The following is a 26,075-nucleotide window of genomic DNA, read 5'->3' as shown; positions in this document are numbered from 1 at the left end:
TCCAGGTCTGTCCACAAGAAGACACCACCCACGGAGTCCAGTAAGGATCGGTCTCAGGTGAGAAGGGGGGAACTCCGTGACAGTTTGAGACACCTACCGACCGCACTCGAAGTCGACATGGAAGCGGCCATCCAGGACCTGATGCGAGGTATGCAAGAATTAACCACGAGGTTCAGAACTTAAAGGCGGAAAACGCTGCTCTCAAGCAATTAGTTCTATCCCGTGATTCAGCCGCAAAAGAAAGTGTGTTACTGGGCGGCATTGTTGACAAATACGATGGGTCGGCAAAAACCCTTTGTGGATTCCTGGACTCATGTTTGGTTCACTTTATATTTAAGCCCTATTATTTTTCCACTCCCAGGGCTAAGGTGGGGTTCATAATCTCTCACCTTTCCGGAAATGCTTTAACCTGGGCTACACCCCTAGTTAACTCCGGCGACGCTCTCCTAGATGACTACGATGGTTTCATACGGGCCCTAAAGACCATGTTTGATCGCCCAGAGCAGGTCTTTAGTGCCCAGGAACGCCTCTTAGACTTTCAGCAGGGATCCCAGGATGTGCTCACGTATATAACCTGCTTCAAGCAATTGGTCAAGGAAGCTGATTGGTCTCCGGAGGCAAGTTTTAACCTTTTCAGGAGAGGACTAAATGAGGAGATTAAAGATGAGTTAGCCAGAGTGGCCCGACCGAACTCATTCCAGGCTCTTATGGACCTTGCCATGCAAATAGACTTTCGCATCCAGGAAAGGAAGGCAGAGAAGAAAAAATCTAGGGGAAACCCTCCGAAGGTGTCCTTTGAGAGTACCTCGGAATCTGACACAATCCCTGGATCAGTCACCGAACCAGAACCCATGCAGATAGGAGCCTTCCGTGGACCCAGATCCCCGCAAGAAAAGAGGAGAAGGATTAATACGGGGTTGTGCATGTATTGTGCCTCAGACAAACACTTGGTTAGAGAATGCCCTCTGGCCCCTCCTCGAAACGCCAACTCCCGATCCTAGATGGAGCAGGGCTTCGGGAGAGAGATGTTTGCTTCACATCAATTCCATCCTTGAACTCTCCTGGACAAAACAATCTAGTGATACTACAGGCCTTCCTATCAACCTCCGGGAATAAGACCTATCCTGTTTTGGCCTTGGTAGACTGCGGGGCTATGGGAATATTCATTGATCAAGATTGGGTTTTTAGTCACCACATCCCATACGAAACACAAAGCATCATGCAGCCGGTGGAAGCGATCGATGGAAGACCCCTCACTTTGGGGCCCATAAAACTGCAGACCAAAGAGATCCAGCTTTCAATTAACCACCACCAAGTGCGGATTCGATTCGACATTATTATGTGAGCTCATTACCCCATGGTACTGGGCATGCCCTGGTTACAGAAACACAATCCGTATATCATTTGGACAGCAGGATCACTATTCCTCGGCGCAGAGTTTTGTATGTCTCACTGTCTAATCCTGGATCCCTCCTTGACCCCCTCCAAAGAACCACCAATAGACCATCAAGCACCTCTCATGGTTTCCAATATTGCGCAGGTTCCTAAGGCCTATCAGGGATTTGTTGATGTGTTCTCAACTGCCATAGTCCAGGCCTTACCCCCTCACAGGCCTGAAGACTGTGCCATAGACACGGATCCCTCAGCAGTGATTCCTTTTGGCAGGATGTTAATCCTTTCCGAACCTGAAAAAAAGGCCCTCCGAGAATACTTGGATACCAACCTTGAGAATGGCACCATAAGACCTTCAAAATCTCCAGCCGGAGCTTCATTGTTCTTTGTTCCTAAGAAGGACACTAAGGAACTCAGACCCTGCCTCGATTATCGTGGATTAAATCAATGCACCCTCAAGAACCGGTACCCTTTACCCTTAATCTCGGATATCCTGGAAGCGGTCAGAGGCGCTGTGATTTTCACGAAACTGGACCTCCGGGGTGCCTATCATTTGATTCGTATCCGGGAAGTAGACGAATGGAAAACAGCATTCAGAACACCCTGTGGTCACTTTGAATATCTGGTCATGCCCTTTGGATTGGCTAATGCCACAGCAGTCTTTCAACGTTTTATGGACAGGGTGTTCTCTGACATGCTATTCCTCTTCGTCATCGTCTACCTGGACGACATTTTGATCTACTCCAAGGACCTTCTAAAGCATGAAGAGCATGTAAAGGCAGTACTACAACGACTCCGTGAACATAAACTCTTGGCCAAACCCGAGAAATGTCTGTTTCACGTTGCTTCTGTTCATTACCTAGGATTTATCCTTACTCCAGAGGGAATTGGCATGGACCCTTCAAAGGTAAAGGCTATATTATCCTGGCCTGCTCCCACGTCCGTGAAACAAGTTCAATCCTTCCTGGGGCTTGCCAATTTCTACCGGAAGTTTATACCCACCTTCTCTGAGATTGTTCAACCGATTGTTGCTCTCCTGAAGAAAGACACCCCCTTTGTCTGGTCTATTCCGCAAGATAAGGCATTCCAACTCTTGAAGACAAGATTTACTCAAGCTCCCATTCTGGCCCTACCCGACATTGATCGACCATTCCTTGTGGAAACGGATGCCTCTAACTACGCCATTGGAGCGGTGTTGAAGCAAGAATTTGAGGATAAACTAGAACACCCCATTGCTTACCTTTCACGAACCCTGACTCCCAGTGAGACACACTACTCCGTCCTGGAAAAAGAACTTTTAGCCATCCGCCAAGCCTTCACTGAGTGGCGACATCTACTCCTGGGAGCAAGATATCCAGTCCAGGTCCGCACGGACCACCGAAATCTTCAAATTCTACAGTCATTAGAGTGTCGGAACAGTCGTTAGGCTCGTTGGGCCTTCTTCTTTGCCCAGTACCAGTTCCACATCACTCATGTTCCTGGATCACAAAACTTGATTGCTGATGCCTTATCATGACGACCTGACTATGAAACTACCGAAGATAAGGCCTATCCTAAAATGTTTCCCGACACGATTTTTGTAGCTCAAGCAGTCAACCTCCTGGAAGAAATCCGAGTACAAACCCAATCCTCTGAACTCTGGAAGAATATTTCAAGAAAGAATCAATAGAACCTGAGAGTCAAGGAAGGATATTTGTTCAAGGACAACGCTCTGCTCATTCCTACACAAAAATTACAACAAAGAATAATAAACCTCTGTCATGATACCCTTCACTCCGGACATCGTGGCATCACCATCACCCTCCACCACATACAAAGACAATTTTGGTGGCCTAAAATGAAGACTGACTTACAACTATATGTCCAAGCCTGTGCAATCTGTAGTCAGAATAAACATGACAACAAGAGGCCGGCGGGTCTTCTGCTACAACCCGCACTGCCAACAAGGCCATGGGAATTCATAGCTACAGACTTCATTGTGGAATTACCGCCTTCCAGAGGGTACACCACCATCATGGTCACCATTGACTTGTTCACTCATATGGCTCATTTCACAACCCTCAATTAGCTACCATCCTCATCTGAACTGGCTGGAATCTTCCTGGAGCACATATTCCGCCTTCGTGGACTTCCTTCCAAGATAATTTCCGATCGAGGACCTCAATACGTCTCACAATTCTGGAAACACCTCTGTCAAATATTAGGAATCCAACGTGCTCTTTCATCAGGTTATCACCCTCAAACCAACGGGGCCACAGAACGTGCTAATCAGACTCTGGAACAACATCTTCGATGTTTTGCTACTAAGGTTCAGGATGACTGGTCGCTCCTGATACCCGTGGCCTATAACAATTTCGATCATTCAGCAGTTAAGACCTGTCCCTTTTATTGCAGCCAAGGATTCCATCCATCAGTTCTGCCCTCTGTTCTTCCACAACCCACACCGGTACCTACTCTCGACTCCTGGATTGAAACACTCATCAACATACATAAGGAGACCAAAGAGCACTTAGAGAAGGCCAGTCCACAGACCAAGAGATATGTGGATTCCAAAAGAAGACCGGGCCTTCAGTTGGAGATCAAGTCTGGTTGTCCTCGAAATTACTACCCCGAAATCTACGGCCAAACAAATTGGCCCCCCGGTATTATGGTCCGTTTTCCATCAAGGAAATTATAAACCCAGTTTCATACCGGCTCAAGCTACCAGAATCCTGGAAAAAGATTCACCCAGTTTTTCACACCTCTTTATTAAAACCTTACATTCAATCCTCCCGGAAATCCTGCAGACCCACTCCTGTGGTGGTGGACAATCAACTGGAATATGAAGTGTCCCGGATATGCGACTCCAGGTATAAACGGGGTCAGCTTCAATACCTGGTTGAATGGAAAGGATATCCCCCCAGTGAAAGAACTTGGGAACGCCTTTCCAATCTGAATACCCCTTGACTGCTCAGAAGATACCACCTCATACACCCAGGCAAACCTGGAGGAACAGGTTTTCGGAGGAGGCATGCTGTCATGACCCAAAGGACGCGCCCCTTTTGGTCTTCCTGGTCCTTATCACAACGGGCCTTGCATTCCCTGACACTCCCAACATGGCCGTAAAGCGTGACACACCTTCTGCGGTCTATACGTTGGACGTAACGTATTCTACTAATAGACCGCACACCCGCGGCTCCGTGCGGCTCAATACTATTGCCAAGTAGCGATCAGACGTGTGCACCGTAGTTCGCAGTATTGCTTTCCTGGTTCCTAGCTTTTCTACTTCCATTCCTTGCCCCTTTCCGTTTTCCTCTTGCTTCCTGGACTCGTGCGCCACCAGCATGTCTTCTTCGTTTTCCGGATCCCCGGATTGCTGCATCCCGGAATCTTAAACGCACGCTGGAGTCAAAAGAGACTTGCTCAGCCTTATTCAAGTCCAGGTCTGTCCGCAAGAAGACACCGCCCAGGGAGTCCAGCAAGGATCGATCTCAGGTGAGAAGGGGGAACTCCGTGACACAAAAACAACAGTCCCCCCAACACTCGACCCCTGTATCGGTTGATGCAGGGGGTCCCCTGATTCAATCTCAGGCCATGATAATAACACACAGGATAAGGTCCCACTAACATAGATGGCTTAGCAAACTCTTCTTACGAGCGCCCGCACTTGTGGATTGAACATACAGTGACCACTGAAGATCAACTAACATTGAATCAGCAATCTATTTAAGGATTGTAAAATAGGTCTCAGAGCTATACCTCTTTTCGACCTATGATATAGAATACATACACTTCCCATATGAAAACACCACCGAAATAGTGGAAGTGGGTCTACAATCAGGTTTGGGGGTCAGCGCACTTTTGTCAGTAGCAGGTACCTTTTTAAAAAAGGGCTATAAGATCACGAATACCAAACCTGCTGAGAGGATTAATGTGACTAGAGGGATTGTATGGGGATTGTAGGTTGACTCGCAGAGAGGAAACCCTTAAGCACCAGCCCAGCAGTAGTAACTGGGAATGGAAGTAAAGATGGAGAGTCTCCTCGGAGTAGAATGTGGGCTTTGCTACCAGGAATTCTCACACAAGTTATTTTCAAGAATTTGATGAAAGTGAGGCTTTGCTTTAACATACAAGGATATTAACGTATTGAGTTGGAACACACATGGCCATAGAAGTTTCATGACGAAGAATGCTTGCGAGGAAATGTTCGGCTGATATGATTTAATACTACTGCAAGAAATGTAGATGCTCTCACAAGTCACAATGAATGGTTTCAGTATCATATGCCAAGCAGCCATCATTAAGGGTGGCGGGCGCCCGTTGGGTGGCCTGCTGATTGCTACAAGGAACTCCAGGTTCCAGAAAGCAGAAATAATTGCTAATTCCAGTTATGGAATTCTTGCTATAAAATTATGACATAAAGACGAGCATTGTAGTTCTGCATATTTACTATAACCAGTGCGATCTTTGCTGGATTTGTTTATGGAGCAGATCTCGGAAGTCCTATCAAATTGTGTGATTTAGGAGGGAGGAATGCAGATCTTGATAGCAGTTGATCTTAACTCATATTGTTTGGGCCCTTGGCTTGATGCCTATAGCACAATCCCTGTAGAGGAAAGGGGCAGGAAGTGGTTAAAATTCTGTCCTGATTGGGATTTGATAATCTGTAATCGGAAAGTGGTGGGTGACTTACCTCTGAGATATACCTGGGTGGATGATAATGCTAAATCTGTTATTGATTACATAGTACTCCCTAGAAATCTATTTGAGTGCTGTAATGGCCTGTGGATAAAAGCAACAGAGCAAAGTGACCATAGCATGGCAACCCTTAAAATGTTGGATGGGAACTGGCCAGCAGGGGGTGCACGGAGCATGATCGCCTAGCTGTGTGCTCGCAGCCTGTCAGGTCCGGAAAGTGACCTGATCCCTCACTTCTGGACCCCCCGTGGGAAATACTGCCATGAAGAATCAGTGGGAGACCCCCAGCCGTTTTGAAAACGCGCTCATTTTTAGACAAAGGGGAATGATCTGTGCCGTATGAGATGGAGCTTAGGCCAGCCGTGCTGACTGCAGGAAAGTGAAAGTAACTTTCCCCGCCTGCGGCGGCTGGCATATACAACCCAGGCTGAGGAGGAGTGACGCAGGAGGCCCTGCACGGCCCAGGCGAGGGTCCCCCACGCTGATGACACCACAAGTGGCAGGTGGGTGACCCCCACTTGGGGACCCAAATGACTCTCCTCCCTGCCCTCCGGTTATCCCACAAGTCACAGCTGACGGCCCCTCCCCCCATAAAGCGCGAACGGAGAGAGCACTCCCCCTCCGGTTACAACAGAGGTCCAGGGGCCATTTCAGAGGACCCACAGCACCCTGGAACAGTACAGGAAGGGGCGCAGTGCGGCCTGCCCATGACCCCATCCCCTGGAGAAGGGCAGCGGACAGCACAGGCCCGTGGAACTGGGTCCCTGGGACTAGGAGAGCCCCAGAGCACAGGGAGGTGTGGCCCCTGGCACCGTGTGGCCCCTGGCACCGGGGCGTGTGCCCACCCCCTGAATGTGGTGGACAGTGGGGAGCCGCACACCATACGGAAAAACAGAAGGCGCATGGAGGATGGCACTGGAGGGACCCTGCTGGGCCGGAGCAACATAAGGGGGGAACGGGCTCCTGGCACTCTGGAAGAAGGGGACTGGATAGCCCTCCCTTACCATCTGCTGCAGAGGGGAAGCCCCCCCGTGAGCACCTGGGCCAACCCCCCCTCCACTATGACCAGAGAAGACCACAAAGGCCCAGGGAGGAGCGGGCCCCTGTGACCGGGGCATGTGCCTGCCTCGAGAAGAGAGTTGCCCAACTTGCATAGCCGCAACCCACCAGCGGGTAGAGCGTCTCCCTATCTAGGCAGGTCACATAGAATTTAATTATGGAGGGCACAGGGGCCCCTCATACCTTGGAATGTTCTGGAAGGCCCCGGGACCGGCGGCGTCACGTGGACTGGACGTTGAGGCTAACAGGCTAGAACTATACCCCGAGGGTGGAAAGGACAGAGGACCACAGGGAGACCATGGCGGGGAAAGAGGGGGCCTCAATGGTGACAAAAAAGGATGTGGCATCTATAATGGATAAGTATAGAAGCATGAGAGCAGACATAGGCGGAAAGGTGGATAAGCTCATGCAGAGGTTTGGCAAGATTGAGGAGAGACTGCAGGAGGTGGACCACAATCAGTCCTCACTGGACATAATAGAAACCCAAATCGACGTAAGAATGACCGGAATTGAATGCAGAGAAGCCGAGATCTCCCTGAAAATGGACGATTCTGAGAATAAAGAGAGGAGAAACAACCTTAGAATCTTTGTAATACCGGACAAGGAACGAGAGACGGAGAGAGACCTGAAAAGAAATCTGTACAAAATCATAAAACTCATTTCTGGGAATTACTCCATAGATGAGCCCAAGATCGAACGGATGCATAGAGCGGTTCCCGTTCTCAAGTTCTTTCAAAATCGACGGACACAGGCAGAAATTGGTTACAGAGGAGGAGATTAACAGAGCCAAGAACAAACTCTGGGGGGACGCGTAGTTCCCCTCTGGCTCGCAGGACACAGGCATCGAGGACAGACAGTGCAGCTTGAGGGCCCGAGAAGGAAACGTATTCCTGGAGCCCGCAAATACAGGAAGCCGAGTACCTCCCAGGCTGCCAGAACTTGAACTATCATAGAGGAGGGCTCACAGATTTATAAATCAGCCCTAAGGTCAGGAGAGGGTGGAATGCAAATACTTAAGGGGCTGACCGCAATATATATATACTGATGGATTGATTACTGGGAGAGGGGGGATGTAAGGGGTGGGGGTGTGTTGATGCAACTACACACTGTTGGCATCAGGAGAGAAGTGGGGGGCTGGGGGCTCACAAATCTAGTGAGGTTATTGGATACGACCTGCATGATAGGTCAGGTTGGTGGTTCGGCCACGATGGATCCTGTGGGGGCCGGCTTAGCGCCAGGGCAATAGGGGGGTGGCTGGGGGCGTTCGAGGGGATAGGGGTCAGGGGGGAAATGTACTCTTAGTTATGTTGAGTTTTGGTCTGGTTCATGATAATGCACGCAACCCACAGCGGCATAGCAAGTGGAGTGGAGGGTTCACTGGCAGTGAGATAACATGATGACACCGCTTGTTGACGGGCAACAAATGGGCTTCCTGGGGGTTGGTACCCTGAATGTAAAGGGTCTCCACTCCCCAACAGAGAGTCCTTTGGTAGCGAGGGAATTCCGCAGGTCGGGGCTGGATATCCTCTTTCTGCAGGAGACAAAGTTCATGAATGGGGAAGAGCAGAGAATCCTGAACAGTAAGGTGGGACACAAAATCCCGGGCTCTGGCCACTTCAGGAATGTGGGAGTGGGTATCCTGATGCACAGGCCCTTTTGGTCACAGGAAGCATTCGAAAGGTGAACTTTACGTTTGCCACGATTTACGCACCTAACCCGGGACAACTAAAATTCATGAAGGGTACACTCCCCAAGATTCTTAGCGAGAGCTCAGGATGCCTGGTTCTGGGAGATTACTTTAAAATATGGGCCGATGTGGTGATGGACAGGCAGACTACGCAGAACAGGGGACAGAGGCACATGAGGCAGGGCCCCGGGGAAATTGGGGAGACACTAGAACTGCATGGCCTGAGAGAGATATGGCACCACTTCCATCCGCAGGAGAGAGTCTAAACATTCTTCTCACCCTCCACAGAGCTTTCACGAGGATAAACTACCTCTACATCTCGAGAGACCTATGGGACATCGCCCAGGGGTCAGAGATCCACCCTATCCCATGGACTGATCACAATCTGGTTACCTTGGACCTGGGTTAGTTGGGAAAGAATCCCTAATAAAAGACCCAGTGTTCCGGGAGGTAATGCAAACAGAGATAAAGGAAGTCTTTACCATAAACAATACAGGGGAGGTAGCAGAGAAAATTGTCTGGGAAGCGGGGAAGGCAACCTGACGTGGAATACTGATTAGTGAGGAGGCATGAAAAAAGAGGGAGCAGACCGTCATTGAAAGGGGGCCGCAGGAGGAGATTCTCAGACTGGAGAAACAAGCATAGTGAACAGTGGAGGGTAAGGAAGAACTTCTCGTGGAAGCACAGGGTAAGAGAGAAGAGCTGAGACTACTTCGGGAAGGGAAAATAATTCGGAATTTGCAATTCCTCAAGCAAAAATGTTATGAGAAGGGGGACAAAGCGGACGCACTGCTGACGGCCAAGTTAAGGGGACAACGGGCACAGAGGTGGGTCTTGAAAGTCATCGGAAAGGATAAGGTGCCTGTGTCATCGCCAGAAGAGGTACTAGAGACTTTTGCCTCCTTTTATGAGACTCTGTATAAGTCGGAGTCCACACAGGAGGAAGAGAGAAGTGACATGTATCTGGCAGATATCCAACTGCCCACACTGACCAGAGTGGAGTCCCGGGAAATGGAGGCCCCCATAACAGGGGAGGAGATCAGGAGGGTGGTAGCGCAAATGCCCCTGGTTAAGGCGCCAGGTGAAGATGGGTTCTCGGCAGGCTTTTACAAGTCCTTCTTGGAAATCCTTCTACCCTTCATGATAGAACTCTTCAATGACATACTAGAAACAGGGGTTGTCCCAGACTCATTCTCGCAGGATCTCATTACTGTAATACCTAAAGAGGGGAGCAATCCCAAGACCTGTGGGTCTTACCGACTTATATCCCTTCTTTATATTGATTTCAAAATATATGCTAGGGTTCTCACGGCCAGGCTGGAGGGGCACATGCCATGCTTAATACACCCTGACCAGGTGGGTTTCATCAAAGGCTGGCAGGGGGAGGACACAATGAGGAAGTCCCTGCACTTACTTCACAGGGCAGCTGGTGCAGCAGGGGACCCCGCCTTTCTGTCAGTGGATGCCGAAAAGGCCTTTGACAGGGCAGAGTGGGATTTCCTGAAAGCGGTCCTTGTTAAATGTGGTATGGGGAACAGGCTCTTACGGGGGATAATGGCAGTGTTCTCCTCACCCAGGGCATGTGTCACAGCCTGGGGAGAGGAACTAGGCAGGGGTGCCCCCCTTCTCCGATCCTTTTTGCACTGTCTCTAGGACCATTAGCACAGAGGATCAGAGGGGGAACCCGGAGTAGAGGGACTCTGCATGGGGGGGGCAGGTGTACAAGGTAGCTTTATATGCGGATGACAAGTTGTTACTCGTGGTGAACCCGATGGTCTCAGTACCTATGGCGATCCAACTGATGGAGCAATACAGCGTCATATCAGCGTCATATCAGGATTTAAGATTAATCGTTCCAAGTCGGTCCTCCTATCCTTGAACATCCCCTGGAGAAGGAATAATGAAGGAAAAGCCAGCCAGCTCTAGTAAACAAAAGCTACCGCCTGGAAAACTTAGAAATAAAACCACAGCTTTAAAAACGTTGTATTTATGTTTGCGGTCGCTTCAAAAGCGACCGCTTCAAAAGCGACCGCAAACATAAATACGTTTTTAAAGCTGCGGTTTTATTTCTAAGTTTTCCGGGCTCCTCCAGCCCGGAAAACCTAGAAAAAAAAACACAACTAGTGCTTATTTTAAAAACAAAAATAAATAGCACTTACCGAGATTCAGCTGCAGCTTTCCTGCTCTGGTCTCCGGTCCCCGTCCTCCGCGCTAATGAAGGGAAAGCCACCCAGCGGTAGCTTTCGTTTACTACAGCTGGCTGGCTTTTCCTTCATTAGTGCCACAAAAGCAAAAGCCAGCACAGGAGGGCATCCATTTCACAAAATGGATGCGCCCATGTGCTTGCTTTTGCGAATTTTGAGCTTGAATAGCTCAAAATTTTACATAGGAAGTTTTAAAAAAGAGAATGCTAGTATTTTTTTTTCATGTTGCCTATCTATTTTTTAAATACATTTTTTTACTAGACCATGCCTTTAACAACGGCCATAATTACTGCCCATTGATGAATGGTGGGAAGGCAACTGAATCCTCTGCCCAAAGTATCTGTGTATCAGAGGATCTATGGTGCTCTTATTTTGGGTTGCTCTTTAGTAAGATTTCTCACAGGGGAGAGAGTATTATAATGGAAAATGCTTGGGCCTGATGTGGCTTATCAGATCCCATAGGGGAACTGATAAAGAAAGCCTCTCATTCAAGAGCAGCAGGCCCGAATGGCCTATAAAATGCCATGTTAAATGCTGATTTAGAGACCTGGACCACAGTGTTGCAGCAGCTCCTTGAGAGCTGTATTGAGAGGAGACAATTCCCTGCAAGCTGGAAGTCTGGAGTGGTGGTTCCTATTTTCAAGAAGGGCGAACAAACAAATCCCAACAACTATCGCCCGATCGCTCTTCTTGACGCAGACAGTAAAATCTTTGCAGGAGCAGTCTTGCGAGAATTGGAAAGCTAGGACAATGATAGGAACATACTTGATAAAGCACAAACAGGCTCCAGGCGAGGCCCATCTACAACTTTGAATGGGCTGATTGTGAACACGCTAAGGGATAATGCATGGTGGGCTGGTAGCCACCCCCCCCCCCACCCCTGTGTAGCCCTGATCGATTTTTCTAAAGCGCTCAACACCGTGAATAGGACCCGGCTGTCGGGGAAAGCTGCACGAATGGGGTATACCCCCTGGACTGCTGGCCATCCTGATATATCTACATAAAGACATGAACATCTTAGTTAGAACGGATAGACAGGGACATTTGGCCAGGTCCATACCCACTGAAAGAGGAGTGAAGCAGGGATGCATATTTTCTCCCTGCCGTTTTAACTTGTACTTGGCCAATTTAAAAAACACTCTAAACAAGCGTACCTTGGCGAGCCCTAGGATTGGTAAACGGAGGGTGAGTAGGCTAGCGTATGCAGATGATATCTTACTCATGGACTTTACCCCTCGGCGACTGCAGCAAATATTGAGTGCCATGAGTGAGTATGCATTGGCTAACGAGTTGGAAATCAATCCTGGTAAGACCAATATAGTGAGGATTGGGGTATCGTACAAAAATGTCGCCCTCATTTGTGCGCCCCCGCAGTCACTGTGACTTTGGAGGCGCACAAAATGAGGGTGATATTTACTGCGCCCAAGCAGAGCAGGGGATGCAGGGGTGTCCCCCGCTCTTCCTGGGTGCAGTAATGGGGGTCAGGGGTTGCAGGGGTGTCCCCCACTTACCATTTTGGAAAGCGGGGAACACGTTAAAAAAAATGTTACAAAAATAATGAAAAGCACCCTGCGACGTCAGCTCCAACCCACGTTAGTGGGAGGAGCTGACACTGCAGGAATCGCAGAGTGCGGGCGGCACACGCAGAAGTGTGCCGCCCTAAAGATAAGTGTGTTTGAGTTGGGGTTGGGGGTGGGAGAGGGCACAGTGATCCATATGATCACTGCGCCGCACCGTAACTGCCGTCAGTATTTTCGGCAACGCAGTTGAGGGCGCCGCAGTGATCACATAGATGCAGGATGGGCATACGGACAAAGACGGTACAGCTTTATAGATGGACTTTGGAGTCAAGGGCTATTAGGCCTGTATAAGAAACCCAATATTTGGGTTTCAAATTAACAGCACATGCAAACGTAGCCTCAATAAAAGGTAAATTGCGAGCCAAAATTGACCAACTAGCTGAACAAATGAAGAACATCAAAATCAATTTCTGTAAATTCTCTCTGGCCCCCTTGATTGAACTCTCTTGTATGGTATGGATATTGAGTCCCAGGTGTGGGAGCTTGATTGGGACTACCTGGAGAGAAGGCTTTGGAAAAAGGCTTTGATGCTCCCGCTCTCCATCCCGATAGTCTCACTCCGTTACGAGTTGGGACTGAAGTCTTTGGGGGTTTACTTGGAGTGGAAATTGTTGCAGCTATATAGGCTTGTTAAATGGCCCAAAGAAAATTCATTGTGCGCAGACCTCTGCCAAGAAGAACGAAAAGGCACAAATGTTTTTATTAAAAAACAAATGGTGAAGTTGTCGTCCATATTGCTGCGCCTCCATAAAACTGAGGATGAGTTAAAGATCAATGAGAAGGGATGTAAACGAACGTTAAATGAAATCGACCGCATAAACACTGAAGTTACAATGAGGGAGCTAAAACTCCATAGGAACCCGTCTACTCAGGATAAACGCCTGGGAGCCCTGCCACGGTATCTCAGGCAGTTACCTGATAGCGGAGGAAGAGATGCCTTGCTAAGATTCTGCTTGATTGTATTACCAACTGGAGAAATTATTTCGAGTAGACAAAGGATCAGACCAATGGTAGACTTTTGTGCAACATGTAAACTGGCAGTATGACAATCTCTATTCCACTTTGATGGAGTGTGGAGGAACAAGAGACCTAATAATCCAGTCATTCTCCTGATTTGTTGATAATCCATGATGGCTGGAAACAAGAGACTTTTGGTATCGGTTGTCCTCGGGGCACAAAGTCTTCCTGTCTATTGAACTTGTGAAAGTACTTACGAAGCTTGAACTGTATACCAAAATGCCCCTGGGACAGGTTGGTTGAATTCTTAATTTCCTTTTGCTGTCACTGAGTGTTTTAATTAGTATGTTTAGGTTATTTAATTTTTTTATTATGTGGAAGTGAAATAGGTGACTGTAACACAATAATAATAAAAATGTAACACAATAATAATAAAAAATAAAAAAAGAAGAGGAATGGTGTGAGACGGGGAGTTGACCTCTTCCTCTGTTTTTTAGCTCCCTTCTTGGGCCTCTGCTGGGATTTTTCTGTCGCCTTTGAGCTTCCATCTCGGATTATTTTTTCGTTGCAAAGAGGTAGTACCAGGCAATTTGCAAGTCAAACACCAGAGAGCTAGTTTCGATAATCTTCCTTTAAATGCCGTTGGTGTAATCGATTGACACGAGCCAATGTCCAGTAAAAAGACACCAGAGGCATATCCTGCAATCAGTGATATTCTGGTGCAGACAAACTAAAAACAAGTTGTTTTGTAAGGTTGCCCAGAGCAATAACAGTGGCACTGATTAATACGAATTCATTTTTTATTATACTTTTTCCCCCTTAAGTGACAGACATTATGCCCCAACATGGGTGCCTTGCTTGCTGTGCCAGCGGTAACCATGAGTCACCTCTCTGATGAGGGCGAACCATGTCTGATGTTTCTTGTGTTCTTTTGCAGAGGGAGCATCACCTTGCAGTTCAGGGTGGACTGTTCCCATTAGTAGCAGGATCAAGGTTGATTTTCATATGGCGGTTCACTTTCTAAAATGGTGCTCACTGGCTCAAAATGATGGTTTGGAAGTTTGCCCAGAGCAATATTCCAATGGTCATGATGAATTCAATACTGTCCCTCCTTTACCATTTAGATTTAGTTTGCCTCGCTGAAGGAGACAGTAGGCTGGATTGCTCCAAATGGAGGAACGACCAAGAGCGGTTTGTATATGTCAATGTCATGTTTTGTTTAGGCGACTTGCCATATCACAGCTTTTGCATTTCGCATGGCCTCTTGGCACTCTAGATCCTGCAATTGAAAAAGGTGGTGTATGGGTGGGTAAGGGGGTAACGGTTGCTATCAGTTCAGCTCTAAGAGACAGGCCAGTGTTATGGCTGTTCCCCATCTGTAATAGTACAAAAAGCTACACGTTATTTTGGAAGGTTGCACAGAGACACGCCATTGGCTTTGAATAATTCAAAACCTTTCATCCACTACTTTTTGCTTTTACATTTCCCCTTAAAAAAGAGAGGGTATGCCCAAATGCTGACATGGAACCAAACTGCATGCACAACAAGGCTGATAACAGATTAGGTTTGCTTGTGGTCCTGTGCAGAGGGGGCATGACATAACAGTTTTCCCTGTACTGTTCCCATTACTGGTAGGACCAAGACTCGGGTGCACGTGGCCAGTCCAAATTCAACAATTGACAGACAGGCTAAGAGTGGAGGGTTTGAAAGGTTGCTCAGAGAAGTGTCAGTGACTATGATTACGCGAAAATCTCCTTGCCATAATTTTATGGAATAACCAAAGTGTCAGAATATGGGATTATTGGTAATTCAGAGGAGAGGGTTATTTTATTGGCAAGACAGTGTCGTTATTTATAGATCAAAGGATTAAATGTATTCGCAGATCAGAGGAGGGGTCAATTGATGGGTCTCAGGATGGTAAAAACAAGTGGCCAATAGGTGAGATTAACTATGGGGCATTTCATTGGGTTTTTGATGGATCACAGCATGGAATGATTTATGGTGAGAAAATTGAATTAATGGTGAGACTCAGACACATACATTTCCACACATGAGAGTCTCTCTTACCAATAACGCTGCAAAGCAGGCGAAGGCTTGTCGTATCTCCTTCCCCGCTATCCCGTGGATTGTCTTTCCAAGATGGAGGTAACGGAATACGGAGCCCTATGGGGCGGTGAAATTTTCTCCGTCGTGGCTCCACAGTGACGATTGGACTGAAAGTGGCCTGGTTACCCAACAACTTTGAAACTAGATCGTCAGGAACAGGCTGGGCCTATGGAGAGAAGAGAAGAGAAAAGGCCTAAACATCTTGCTACATTGACCTACTGAATACCTGCACAAATAAGAAAAAGCTACCCACCTGAGTTACTGCTGCACTCCTAGTCCATAGTCCCCTTTCCTCCATACTTCATCAGTGTTCATCCCATGGGAATGGAATGGTACACTTGCACAGCAAAAACTCCTCCAAATTGAAATTTCAAGGAGGAGCCCGTCCCCGCTTATGGCGTATACAGACAATGCCCGCCAGTCCCTATTTCCACCACATTAGATGGGCTTCGTAACTAGCGATGCGATTATAGTGGGATGGGGGTGCATGGAGAAAAGTGGACTATGGGCTAGGAGTCAAGCTGTCACTATGGCGAGCAACCCTTTTCTTTCTCCTATGTCCCAATCCCTTTTTCTCCATACTTCATGGGAGAGTACCAAGCATTAACCCTCTCGGTGGCAGGGGCTATCCTAAGCAGAAAGGTTCTTGGGGCACCCTGTCTGAATCTAGGCTCCGACATGCAACTGGTATCCATGCAATAGTGCTGGCAGAAGACGGAAGGCGAAGAGCATGTAGGCACCTTTTCTCTGACATCCCACACAACCTGCCTTTGAACAGCCACCACCATCGCTTTGGCTCTAACTGTATGTTTATGAAGGCCATTTGGGAGTGGCTTAAGCTACAATGAGTGAGACTCTTATATGCAAGTCACTATCCAATGTGCTAGCTATGTACGCTTTTGAGGCTTTTGTGACTGGTTGCGGGCCACCATAAGTAATAAAAAGATTATCAATCTTCCTCATGGATTGTGTCCTGTCCAGATAAAATGTCAATGCTCTGCGAATGTCTAGAGAATGCAAGACACACTCTCTGGCTCGCACTGTGGATTTGGCAAAGAGCACCAACAGTGATATTTCTTGGTTAATGTGAACTGAAGAGACATTCTTCGGAAAGAACATATGATGTGTTTGCAACATGACTCTATTCTTGGGAAAGATGGTGAATTGCTCAGAATTTGAGAGCGCCTGAATTTCACTTATGCTCTTAGCTGATGTAATCGCTAAAAATAAGGCAGCGTTCCATGTGACTAATTTGATTTCTGTGGAAGTCATGGGTTTGAAGGGCTTATGTCAGATAACTGAATAGACCAAGTTCAAGACCCAAACAGGATGTGGTGCCTTAACTGATGGGTACATCTTCAACAGTGTTTCACAATGATGCCTAATGCAGGGTTCGAAATTGAGGGGAGCTGTGAGATATTTAGCTCCTGCTTGTTGCCTAGACGACCCTGATGAGCATGATACCAACATCTAGCAGGAGCTACTTTAGGCTCTGTGTGTTTGATACAATCTATAAATAAACATTAGGACGCAGCTATACAACATTTAAAGCATAAGGGGTCATAAATAATTAACAAAATGATATGTTTGCATCTTATGTGGAAGTTAGATTTGCGGAACGCTGTGTAATAGCTACTAGTTCCCCAGTGGCAGCTCTTGTTCACTGGCTAATGCTGGATACCCAGGAGCTACTTTTAGCTCCTGCTTATCCAATCACAATTTCGATCCCTGCTAATGACAGAATTGAAGGTAGAAAAGGATATGTCTGAGGAACTCCTCTAGGTGCATACAGCTGCATGGTTTGTTCTACAAGAGTCGACCTGCAAACTTAAACTTGCCAGGTCACACATGAAGGAAAGCACCTGATCAACAGAGTCTTTTAACAGGTTCAAATCCCAGCCACTTGCTCCTAAACTGGGAATGGGTGGATGGATTCTGGTCGCCTGAATGATTTTCAGATTGTCCTGTGAAATCTCTAAGTGACCCAGTGTCAATTCATCAGGAACCAGCTGGCCATCCCAGTGTTTGAGGGGATGGTTGACACACCTAGAGGAAAGGTGGAGTTTAAATCTGCGCAAAGGCTGGAAGAAAGATTGGCTCTCTAGCAAGCTCAAGCAGGTCAGGGACCAGGTCCTGGAAAGACATTGAGGAGTCCCCAGAATTATCGAATCACTGTGCCTAGAGCGCCACTTGGGAATCACCTTCTGTATGTGTTTGTTTTTTGAGAATGCATAAATTGTGCAGTTGGTCCACTGAATACTGAACACATCTTCCAGCAATGGAATGAATTGGCATTTTGTATTGTTCTCCGAGGCAAACAAGTCTAGTAGAGGAACACCTGAACTTTGAAAGACCAGGGGAAGTGCTGAACTGTGTAGTTTCATTTGTGGTTAAATTGAGAGAGTCTGCTCAGACTTTCCCCCTCCATATTCTCCACACTGGGAGGTGTATGGCCTAAAGACTAAATTGATGGTCTAGACTGCACTCCAAAATCAGCGCTCTAGCCTGTATAGCAAGGGAGATCAGGTGCACTCCTGATTGTTGATACAGTACACGCAGGTTCTATTGGCAATTTGAATTACCACAGTGTTACCCTCCAGAGAGGGGAGGCATGCAATCAAAGCTAATTAAATGGCCCTGTGATCTAGAACATTGATGTGTTCCTGCTGCTCCTGGTAGGACCATCGACAGTGAGCCAAGAGATAATACATGTTGGTGCCCCGTCCGGTTAGAGAGGAATCTGTCTTGACAAGGGCTTTGTGAGGTGCGTCTGTGAATGGCATGCCAACCAACAGGTTCTCTTCCTTGGACCAACTCAGGAAGTCGGCATGCAAGACTGATTGGGCCAAATGCAGCTGGATCCTTCTCATTTTGAGTCATGCAAAGGGGACTGCTAGGAAGCAGGAGGCAATGAGACTGAAAAGGCTTTGAAAGAATAATCCCACAAGCTCCTTCTATTTAAAAAACTGGAGGACCATCTCCTTGATGTTTTTTTATACGGTACAAAGTAGGAAACATGCTCACTCTTATGGTGTCCCACTGCAGGCCAATAAAATGAATAGATTGGCTCAGGAGGAACTGAGACTTCTCTTGATTGACGAGGAGGCCCAACTCGAATAAGAGTTCCATTAGGATGCCAAGGGCCGTCTTCATGTCTTCAGCAGAGCTGGCACAAAGAAACCAATCATTGAGATATTGGTAGATGTGGATCCCCTCAGATGGAGATGTGCTCCATGGCCGGCATGCACTTTTAATAACAGGCATAGACATTTTCTGTGAGCAGGCCAAATTGGGACATGCAGATAGGCGCCCTTCAGGTCTACTGTGCATAACCAGTCTCTTTGAGTCAGAGCAGATGTGAGTACAAGTCGTCATCTAAAAGGGAATTGGCAGGCTACAGGTGCAGAACTGCCCTGAGGCCTGCCTGTTTTTTTCTTTGGGACTGAAAAGAGTCTGGAATAAAACCCCAGGCTCCTCTGAGAAGGGGGCACATATTCCAGAGCCCACATGTCAAAGAGTTTCTGTCCTTTCTAGAGAAGTATTGTGGAAACATCCTGTCGAATGGGAGGTGAAGAAGGATGTGGTAATGGCTAGCATGTAGCTCCTGAACACTACAAAAATAATGTATGGATGCATCCTGCCAAAATTCATGACTCTGACCGGAGACTCATAAACCCACACGAATACATCATTTGTGTTACTCTTTTCCCTTAGCAGATGTGGTACTAGCAGGGTGGTAGAATTTCTTGGTTGCAGTCCTCTCTTTCTACCTGGGTACACTGGGCAACTTGTCTGGCTGCCTATCACCTCTAACTAGAAACCCTCATAGTTCTCCAGAGTTCCCAGATCTAAAATCCTACAAAACAGTCTAGGCCAATAGGAAGAGCTTTGTTAGCTGTTTGGTTAGAATTGCTAATGATTGTCCATCATGTTAAATGTCTTCTTTTAATAAGATTCTGGTTGTTCAAAATGTGAAAGAGCTCAGACCATTCATATGGCAAAGCAAGGACCTTCTCTTCTATGCCTTGAACAAAATTTCAAGAGGGTAGCCATGTCAGTCTCCTCATGTCTTCGCCTAAACACATGGATTTAGCCACAGTATCAATATGGTATGTGGATGCTTCCAAAAGATAATGAGCAATCGTCCTGGCATCAGTGATTTTGGCCTGAAGCGCCGCCTGATTCTCAATTGGAAGGTCATTCTGAAAATCAGATAACTCCTTACAGAGTCACTGAGTAGTAGCCGCCAGCAGAGCATCAGCATTTGCCTGTCAGATGGAGTTTAGAGTTAGCACAAACCTTCTATCAGAGGGAGTCCAACAGTCTCTCATCCTTACCAGGGGATTAGAGGATGTCTTGGAGGACGTTAAGAGGAGGCTGCACTGGAGGGCCTCTTATAAAACAAAGATGCTGTGCAAATGGCTGATGAGGTAGGGGGTGGGGTATATAGATCTTTACCAAATCTGAAGGTCCAGCTTCTTCTTAGCTGGGGAATCCAAATGAGGTTTGCTTCAAATCTTTGCCACATCTGTCAACGCAACCTTTTAAAGAGGAATTCACAAACGATATGCTGCTTTGAGCCCCATGAACTTGTACAAGATCCAAGGCTCTGAAGGTGGCTCCACCGGACTAGGAAGGCCAAGAAACTCAGTCACACTTCCAAGCTTTTCATGCAAGTCATTGATGGAGGGCGGAATGGCCTTCTCCATGTCCTACTGAGGGGTACCATCAGCACCTGTGTCCAGTACTGCAGTGTTCTGATCAAAACCATAAGACCTTGCCGTGGGGGTTGGGGACTCATCTGGCGGTTCTGCTGGGGGCACGGGGCCTGGAGCAGGCAAAGGTCCGGAAGGCATGGCCATCAGAGCCGGGACTGTCAGTTCCATCAAAGCAGCCATGGCTGGGAAGGTGGTGGAGGCAAAATTGGTAGCTGGAGGAAGTAGCAGTTCCTTAAGGCAGCCCTTAAAGTAGGAGGAGAGCGCTTGCAATCTTATTAATGACTGAAAGCGATCAAAGAAGCAGTCCTTGCAAGCTGCCTGGTCCTGGGTGCGTGCAGGTATTTGAGTCTAGTTGGCCCAAGAGGCCGGAACTCAGCTTGAGATCTGACTTGGGTACCAGTGAAGCTTGCATGGCTGATTGGCCCAAGGATTTGACAAAAAGCATTGCTATGGAAAAGTCAGGTATATCATTGACTTGAAAGGCCTCATCATAACATGGATCAATAAACTGTGGTGTAAAGTAGACCCTGGGCAGCATAGGTGGGAGTCTGACAGGACCATTGTCTGTGAGTCTCATTCTGCACAGCATTTTGAAGCAAGTCACCTAAGTCCCGAGTAGACAAGACTGCTGACAGGGAATCTGTTGAGTTCAAGATAGTGCACAATTTCTCCTCATGGCGCACTGCCATTTTGTGTGCCAAGGCTTGGGGGACAGCAGAGGACTTTGCAGCCTGCTTAGGTTTTCCCTTGTTTCTCGCTTAAGGTTCAGCAAACCCTCAGACATAGATCTAGTTGGAGAAGTGCAGACATTGAAACAAGCTTCAGCAGAACACCTTGGGCGATTGAGGCATATTTCCTTGGTAGGAGTGTGAGATTGAGACTCTGATGAGCCCTCAACCAAGCAGCTATTGACAGAGCCAGAAGAGCCCTTGTTGGTTGCCCCCAGTAAAATGGCCAGTAGCTGTTGAACGACCCGATAGGTTCATCCCAGAGGCAACGTCCCCTGGGAAGAAACCATTGACCTAGTGTGCCCTTTAAAAAAAGCATCACTCACTTTCTCTCCTCGTCTGGAGATGAAATGCTGGATGTGTTTCGGTGGGACCACACTGAAGATCTAGTCCAACCTTTTTTCAGGGCTTGGTGGGAGAGGGAGTCCAGCTATCCAGGCAAAAGGAGTGGGCCCTATGCTGAAAAATGACACGAGCACGACCAGCAGACTGCCAATCCTGCACACTTATCCCTGACATTAACTGGGGAGGACAGGTGAACGCTCTGGAAAAGAAATTGCAAAGGAGGACAACATAATATGCACCAGGGAGCGCACTGCTATGTGACCGGTCATGTCCCTGCAGAAAAACTGACTGGCACATGTTGCAATTGAGCAGCCTCTGCACATGTCCTGCGTGTGCCCGTGCTCCATCCCCAAAATTTTAATATGGAGGAATTTCTGCTGTGGAAATGCACCAGTCTCATCTCCATGGGATGGACACCCATGAAGTATGGAGAAAAGGGGACAGGATGAAGAGTGCAATAGCCTTCCTCATTCTGCAAAGGTGACCTGTTAGAAAGGGGTTCAAACACACATAGACGTGCAGTAAACAAGAAGATAGAACCAACAGTACAGAGTTAAATTCCCTTGTGATGGACCCTATATCAGACAGCCCCACTCCCAAGCGATTAGTACTACTGAAAGAAACTCTGCCTCAAGACAAAGAGCCTTCTTTCAACCTGAATTTCTTCATGCATCATAATTTTCTATCTCCAGAAGTGAAACCCTGTTTTTAGAAGTAATGTGTACATTTGCATGAACATAAAGTATCAGGATTTCTTTTCAAATGTATTTTTATTGGCATTTGGAGAAACGAAAGACACAAATACAGAATGAGGACATAATTCTGCCAACCCGCGAACCCATTCCTCCTTCAAACAAAATATTCCAGAAAACACAAAGGGCCCCTTATAATGTTTTCTTCATACACTTAAGGGATATAATGATATGCACTTAAGTAGCAACTGACTCTAGGCGTAAATAATTTCTAAAAGATGCATTGACAAAAGCAACCAAAATCTAAACTTTGTCATGCCATAAACCTCTCTGTTCTTAAGAAATGTCTGGAGCACAGGCACAGCCATAGCTACTTCTGCATCCTATTTCAGGCTTCACTGCTCAGATCCCTCATGTCAATCATATGTGAGACTCAGGCACTGATCCCAGGAGAGACTCAGCCCTGTCAGGATCCCAGATAATGGATAAATTACTTACTGTAATGTTCTTTCTATGGATTCTTCTCCCGTAGATTCCTCGTCTGATAGATATCCTCATCCAGCTCTGCTGCTCGGAAACCTTTCGACAGGGGGTAGTGGACCTCGAACCGGCCCGGACATGACGTTGCGCATTGTATATATACCGCGTCACTACGCCCCATACCTCAGTTACCCCTCATTTTTCTGTGCTTGAACGCTGCAGAGGAAAATTATGGGAGACATGGCTCACTATCCTGTAAATAACTTGACAATGGGAAACATCCCAAAAGGGGTGAAAACCCAAGAATTAGAGAAAAATATTTTTTAGGGGGGCTTTTTGTGGAAAGGCAAGCAACTAGCCAGATAGGAGCGGTCACCTCAGAGGCATCACTAGGCCTCCCTTCGCTTAGACAAATGTGCCAAGCCATAAGAACTTTCTGGGCGGGGATGGCTGGGAGGGACAACGAGGAATCTATTGAGAAGAATCCATAGAAAAAACATTACGTAAGTAATTTCTCCTTCAATGGATTGCTTTTCTCCAACAGAGCCCTCATCTGATAGACTCCACAAACAGTTAGGACCACAGAGGTGGGCAGAAAGAGCTACAGTAGCAGATTTTGCAGAGCTGTCCTACCAAAACATGCATCAGCCCTGCGGGCAACATCGAGACAATAGTGACTGGTAAACGTGTGCAAGGAAGACCATGTGGCCACATGACAGATGTCCCTAATGGGAACTTCCCTCTGCAAGGCCGTAGACATCGAGACCCCTCTCGTCGAGTGTGCCCTGATGCCAGCAGGAAGCTCCCTGCTTGCAAACTGGTAACATTCTGCAATGCAAAGAATAATTCAACAAGACATTACGAGTATGGAGGCAGCCATGCCCTTAATAAGGGCATGGCTGCCTCCATACCGGGTTCCAGGTCCGGGTTCCTTCAATGAGGAATTACTGGGCCATTCCAACCTTGGAGGACCCGGTAATTCCTCATTGAAAAAACCCATCCGCATTCCTATTTGAGCCCCCGTAGGGCTAAATGGGAATGGGGGGGGAGCTAATAACGGATCCGTTAATAACAGGCCCATTATTAGCTCCCTGGTTCACTTGCGGAACCCGCTAAGGACGTCTGGTCTGACCAGACGTTCTGAGCGGGTCACGCAAGGGGACCTCGTAATAGGGCATCCCGTAATGAACGGTGCCGGTCCCGTATGGGCACCGTTCATTACGGGAGCGCCAGGGTCGTAATGAGGCCCAATGACTCGATGACCATCGATGCTGGAGCGCACGGCGCTTCCTCCTGGGCAAACGTTTTCAGAGAGCAGCAGAATATATATCTAAGATGAGGAATCCATGGGAGGACACTATCCATTAGAAATGCACATTCACTCATGGGCTGACCTTAATCAGCCCTCCAATCACACACCAGGCAGTCACAGAAAGGTTTTGGCAGCCAGTCAATTATGCTGGACTGAAAGAACACCGAGCACTTATGTCCACCAACATAGGATGTGTAGTGGCCATGTTTGGGGTAGAAAACCAGGCCAAGCCAGTTCAAACCACAATATAGGGGGTTGGGTTCAAGGTGAACCCATGTTAGCACAATGCCCTTTTAGAGCTGTCTAGTAGACCTCCCAGACAAAGGAATGGCTAAATAAATATTAAGCAGCAGGAGTAGGGCTTAAAAAAGCTTTAGCAGTCACAGGGCTACCACAGTGGTACATTTGCCTACATTTGCCTACTGATTTAGTAAAGCAGGCTGCACCTCTGGTGAAGCAGAAGCTAAGTTACAGCTGCCACCGGCCTACTCCACAACACAATTGTAGGGTGACAGAATCACCCTAGGAAAACAATGGAAAGCTTAAAAAGCATCCTTATATGCGGGAGATCAAAGATGGCCGCCGCGGGGGAGACAAGTTGATCTAGCGTGCTCCACTTCACCCTCTGCAGATTAGGGTTATACCAGAGCTGTTTTCCCCTCCCAGGCACGGTTCAGTGAGACCAGAATTGCAGAGCACGGCGGCGGCCAGAAACGAGAAGTGGGTGCAAGGGAGCAACTTCCAGTAGGGAGAGAAGCGAAGCTCGCGCCGGGGCAGGAGAGACCCCAAGGGAGTGAACCGCCGTGGTCTGCGAGCTCCTGGAGACGCTGCGGCTGGAAGTGAATGGAGAGGGGGCAATGAGCCAGCCTGGCAGGGCCATGGGGGGCCCTCGAGCTAGAGGTCCCAGAGGGTCAGGAAGCAGCCCCCCACATAGAAAGGCACCCCCCTACCGCTGCCTCAGGAGGGCGGGAAGAGCTCCCATACTACGGACTTGCCAGCGCCGACTGGTGCACTCTGAGGAGCCTGGCAGTGAGGGACCCAGACTGCCACGTTGGAAGAGGTGCTGGGGCCGGCACATGGTGGAGGTGGGTGGTGCGCAGCCCCCGTCTGGAGAGAGAGGAAGAGGTAATTGAGGGGACCCGACCCGCCTTCAACAACAGACTGGTGCACCCTTGAGGTCGTGGGCAGCTAAGGGCCTGAGGACACCTCAGCTTAGGAAGGCAGAGGCTCAGGAGCAATGGGACTTGGTGACCAGGAGACGAGCGCACCCTGGCAGTCGCTCCCCCGTCGCTGCAGGGAGAGGCACCGTAAAGTGAAGGATCAATCCGGGGGAGCTTGGTAGAATCACCTACATTCACTCCAGAATCCCGTCGGGGCGGCAGGACACTGGCGTGAAAGAGCGAGTGGAAGGCCCCGACGAGAGCGCCGAAAGGGGCACGTCTGGCCCCGAGGAGCCTGTCTAGGTGAAGGGGGTAAGGGGCAGACAGAAGTGGGGCGCAACAGGGGAGTTGGCATCGAGGGAGGCCTTCTGGCAGCTGGAACCCCGGGCAAGAAGCGAACGGCAGTCCAACAAATCTTTGCATCACTGATAGTCTGGTCAAACCCAGACGAGATCCTGGTGGACAGGGTACATAGAGTGGGCCTGAAGAGACTTGAACCGGGAACCAGGCCGCAGGACTTGTTAGCAGCTTTGCACGAGTATAAGCAGAAGGAGAACATTCTAAGGGACGCCAGACAGACAGATGACCTTCAGTACAATGGCATAGCGGTACACCTGTACCAGGACCTCTCCCAAACAACACTAATTAAATGGAGACAGATGCGCCCGATTATCCAACTGCTCAAACTCAACAAGAGATACAAGTGGACCTTTCCATTTGGCCTTCTTTTTGAGGTGGACGCTGAGCAAAGGAGAATAACCACTCTAGGCACAGAGATCCTGGGCAAAGATGTGGAAGTGGAGTGCGCCGGGGGGCCGGCCTGTTGACGGATCAGCCGAAAAGAAAAGCATGGGAATGGTCGACCCAGGCATCAAGGAAGAGACAGAGGAATAAAAGGGGACCACGAGACACGAGGCTCCAGGGCGAAGAACAATGGCAGGAGGCAGAATCTGTGGACAAAAATTTCCCATGATCTAG

The 26,075-nt window shown here is 48.1% G+C and overlaps 1 protein-coding gene across 8 annotated transcripts in view; it reads right to left on the bottom strand.

The window, feature by feature from the left end:
- ANK1 (ankyrin 1) overlaps nt 1-26,075 on the bottom strand; it is a 2,823,483-nt gene that overhangs the window by 988,707 nt on the left and 1,808,701 nt on the right. For all 8 annotated transcript variants that reach the window (XM_069617665.1, XM_069617670.1, XM_069617666.1 and 5 more), the window contains one exon: nt 15,624-15,828. In XM_069617665.1, the coding sequence (XP_069473766.1) occupies nt 15,624-15,828 (205 nt within the window). The remainder of the gene's footprint in view (nt 1-15,623; nt 15,829-26,075) is intronic.

Source organism: Ambystoma mexicanum, chromosome 10, assembly GCF_040938575.1.
Source record: "Ambystoma mexicanum isolate Mex_15411 chromosome 10, UKY_AmexF1_1, whole genome shotgun sequence".
In the NCBI taxonomy this organism is placed as follows: domain Eukaryota; kingdom Metazoa; phylum Chordata; class Amphibia; order Caudata; family Ambystomatidae; genus Ambystoma; species Ambystoma mexicanum.
This window is presented reverse-complemented; position numbering and strand designations above follow the sequence as displayed.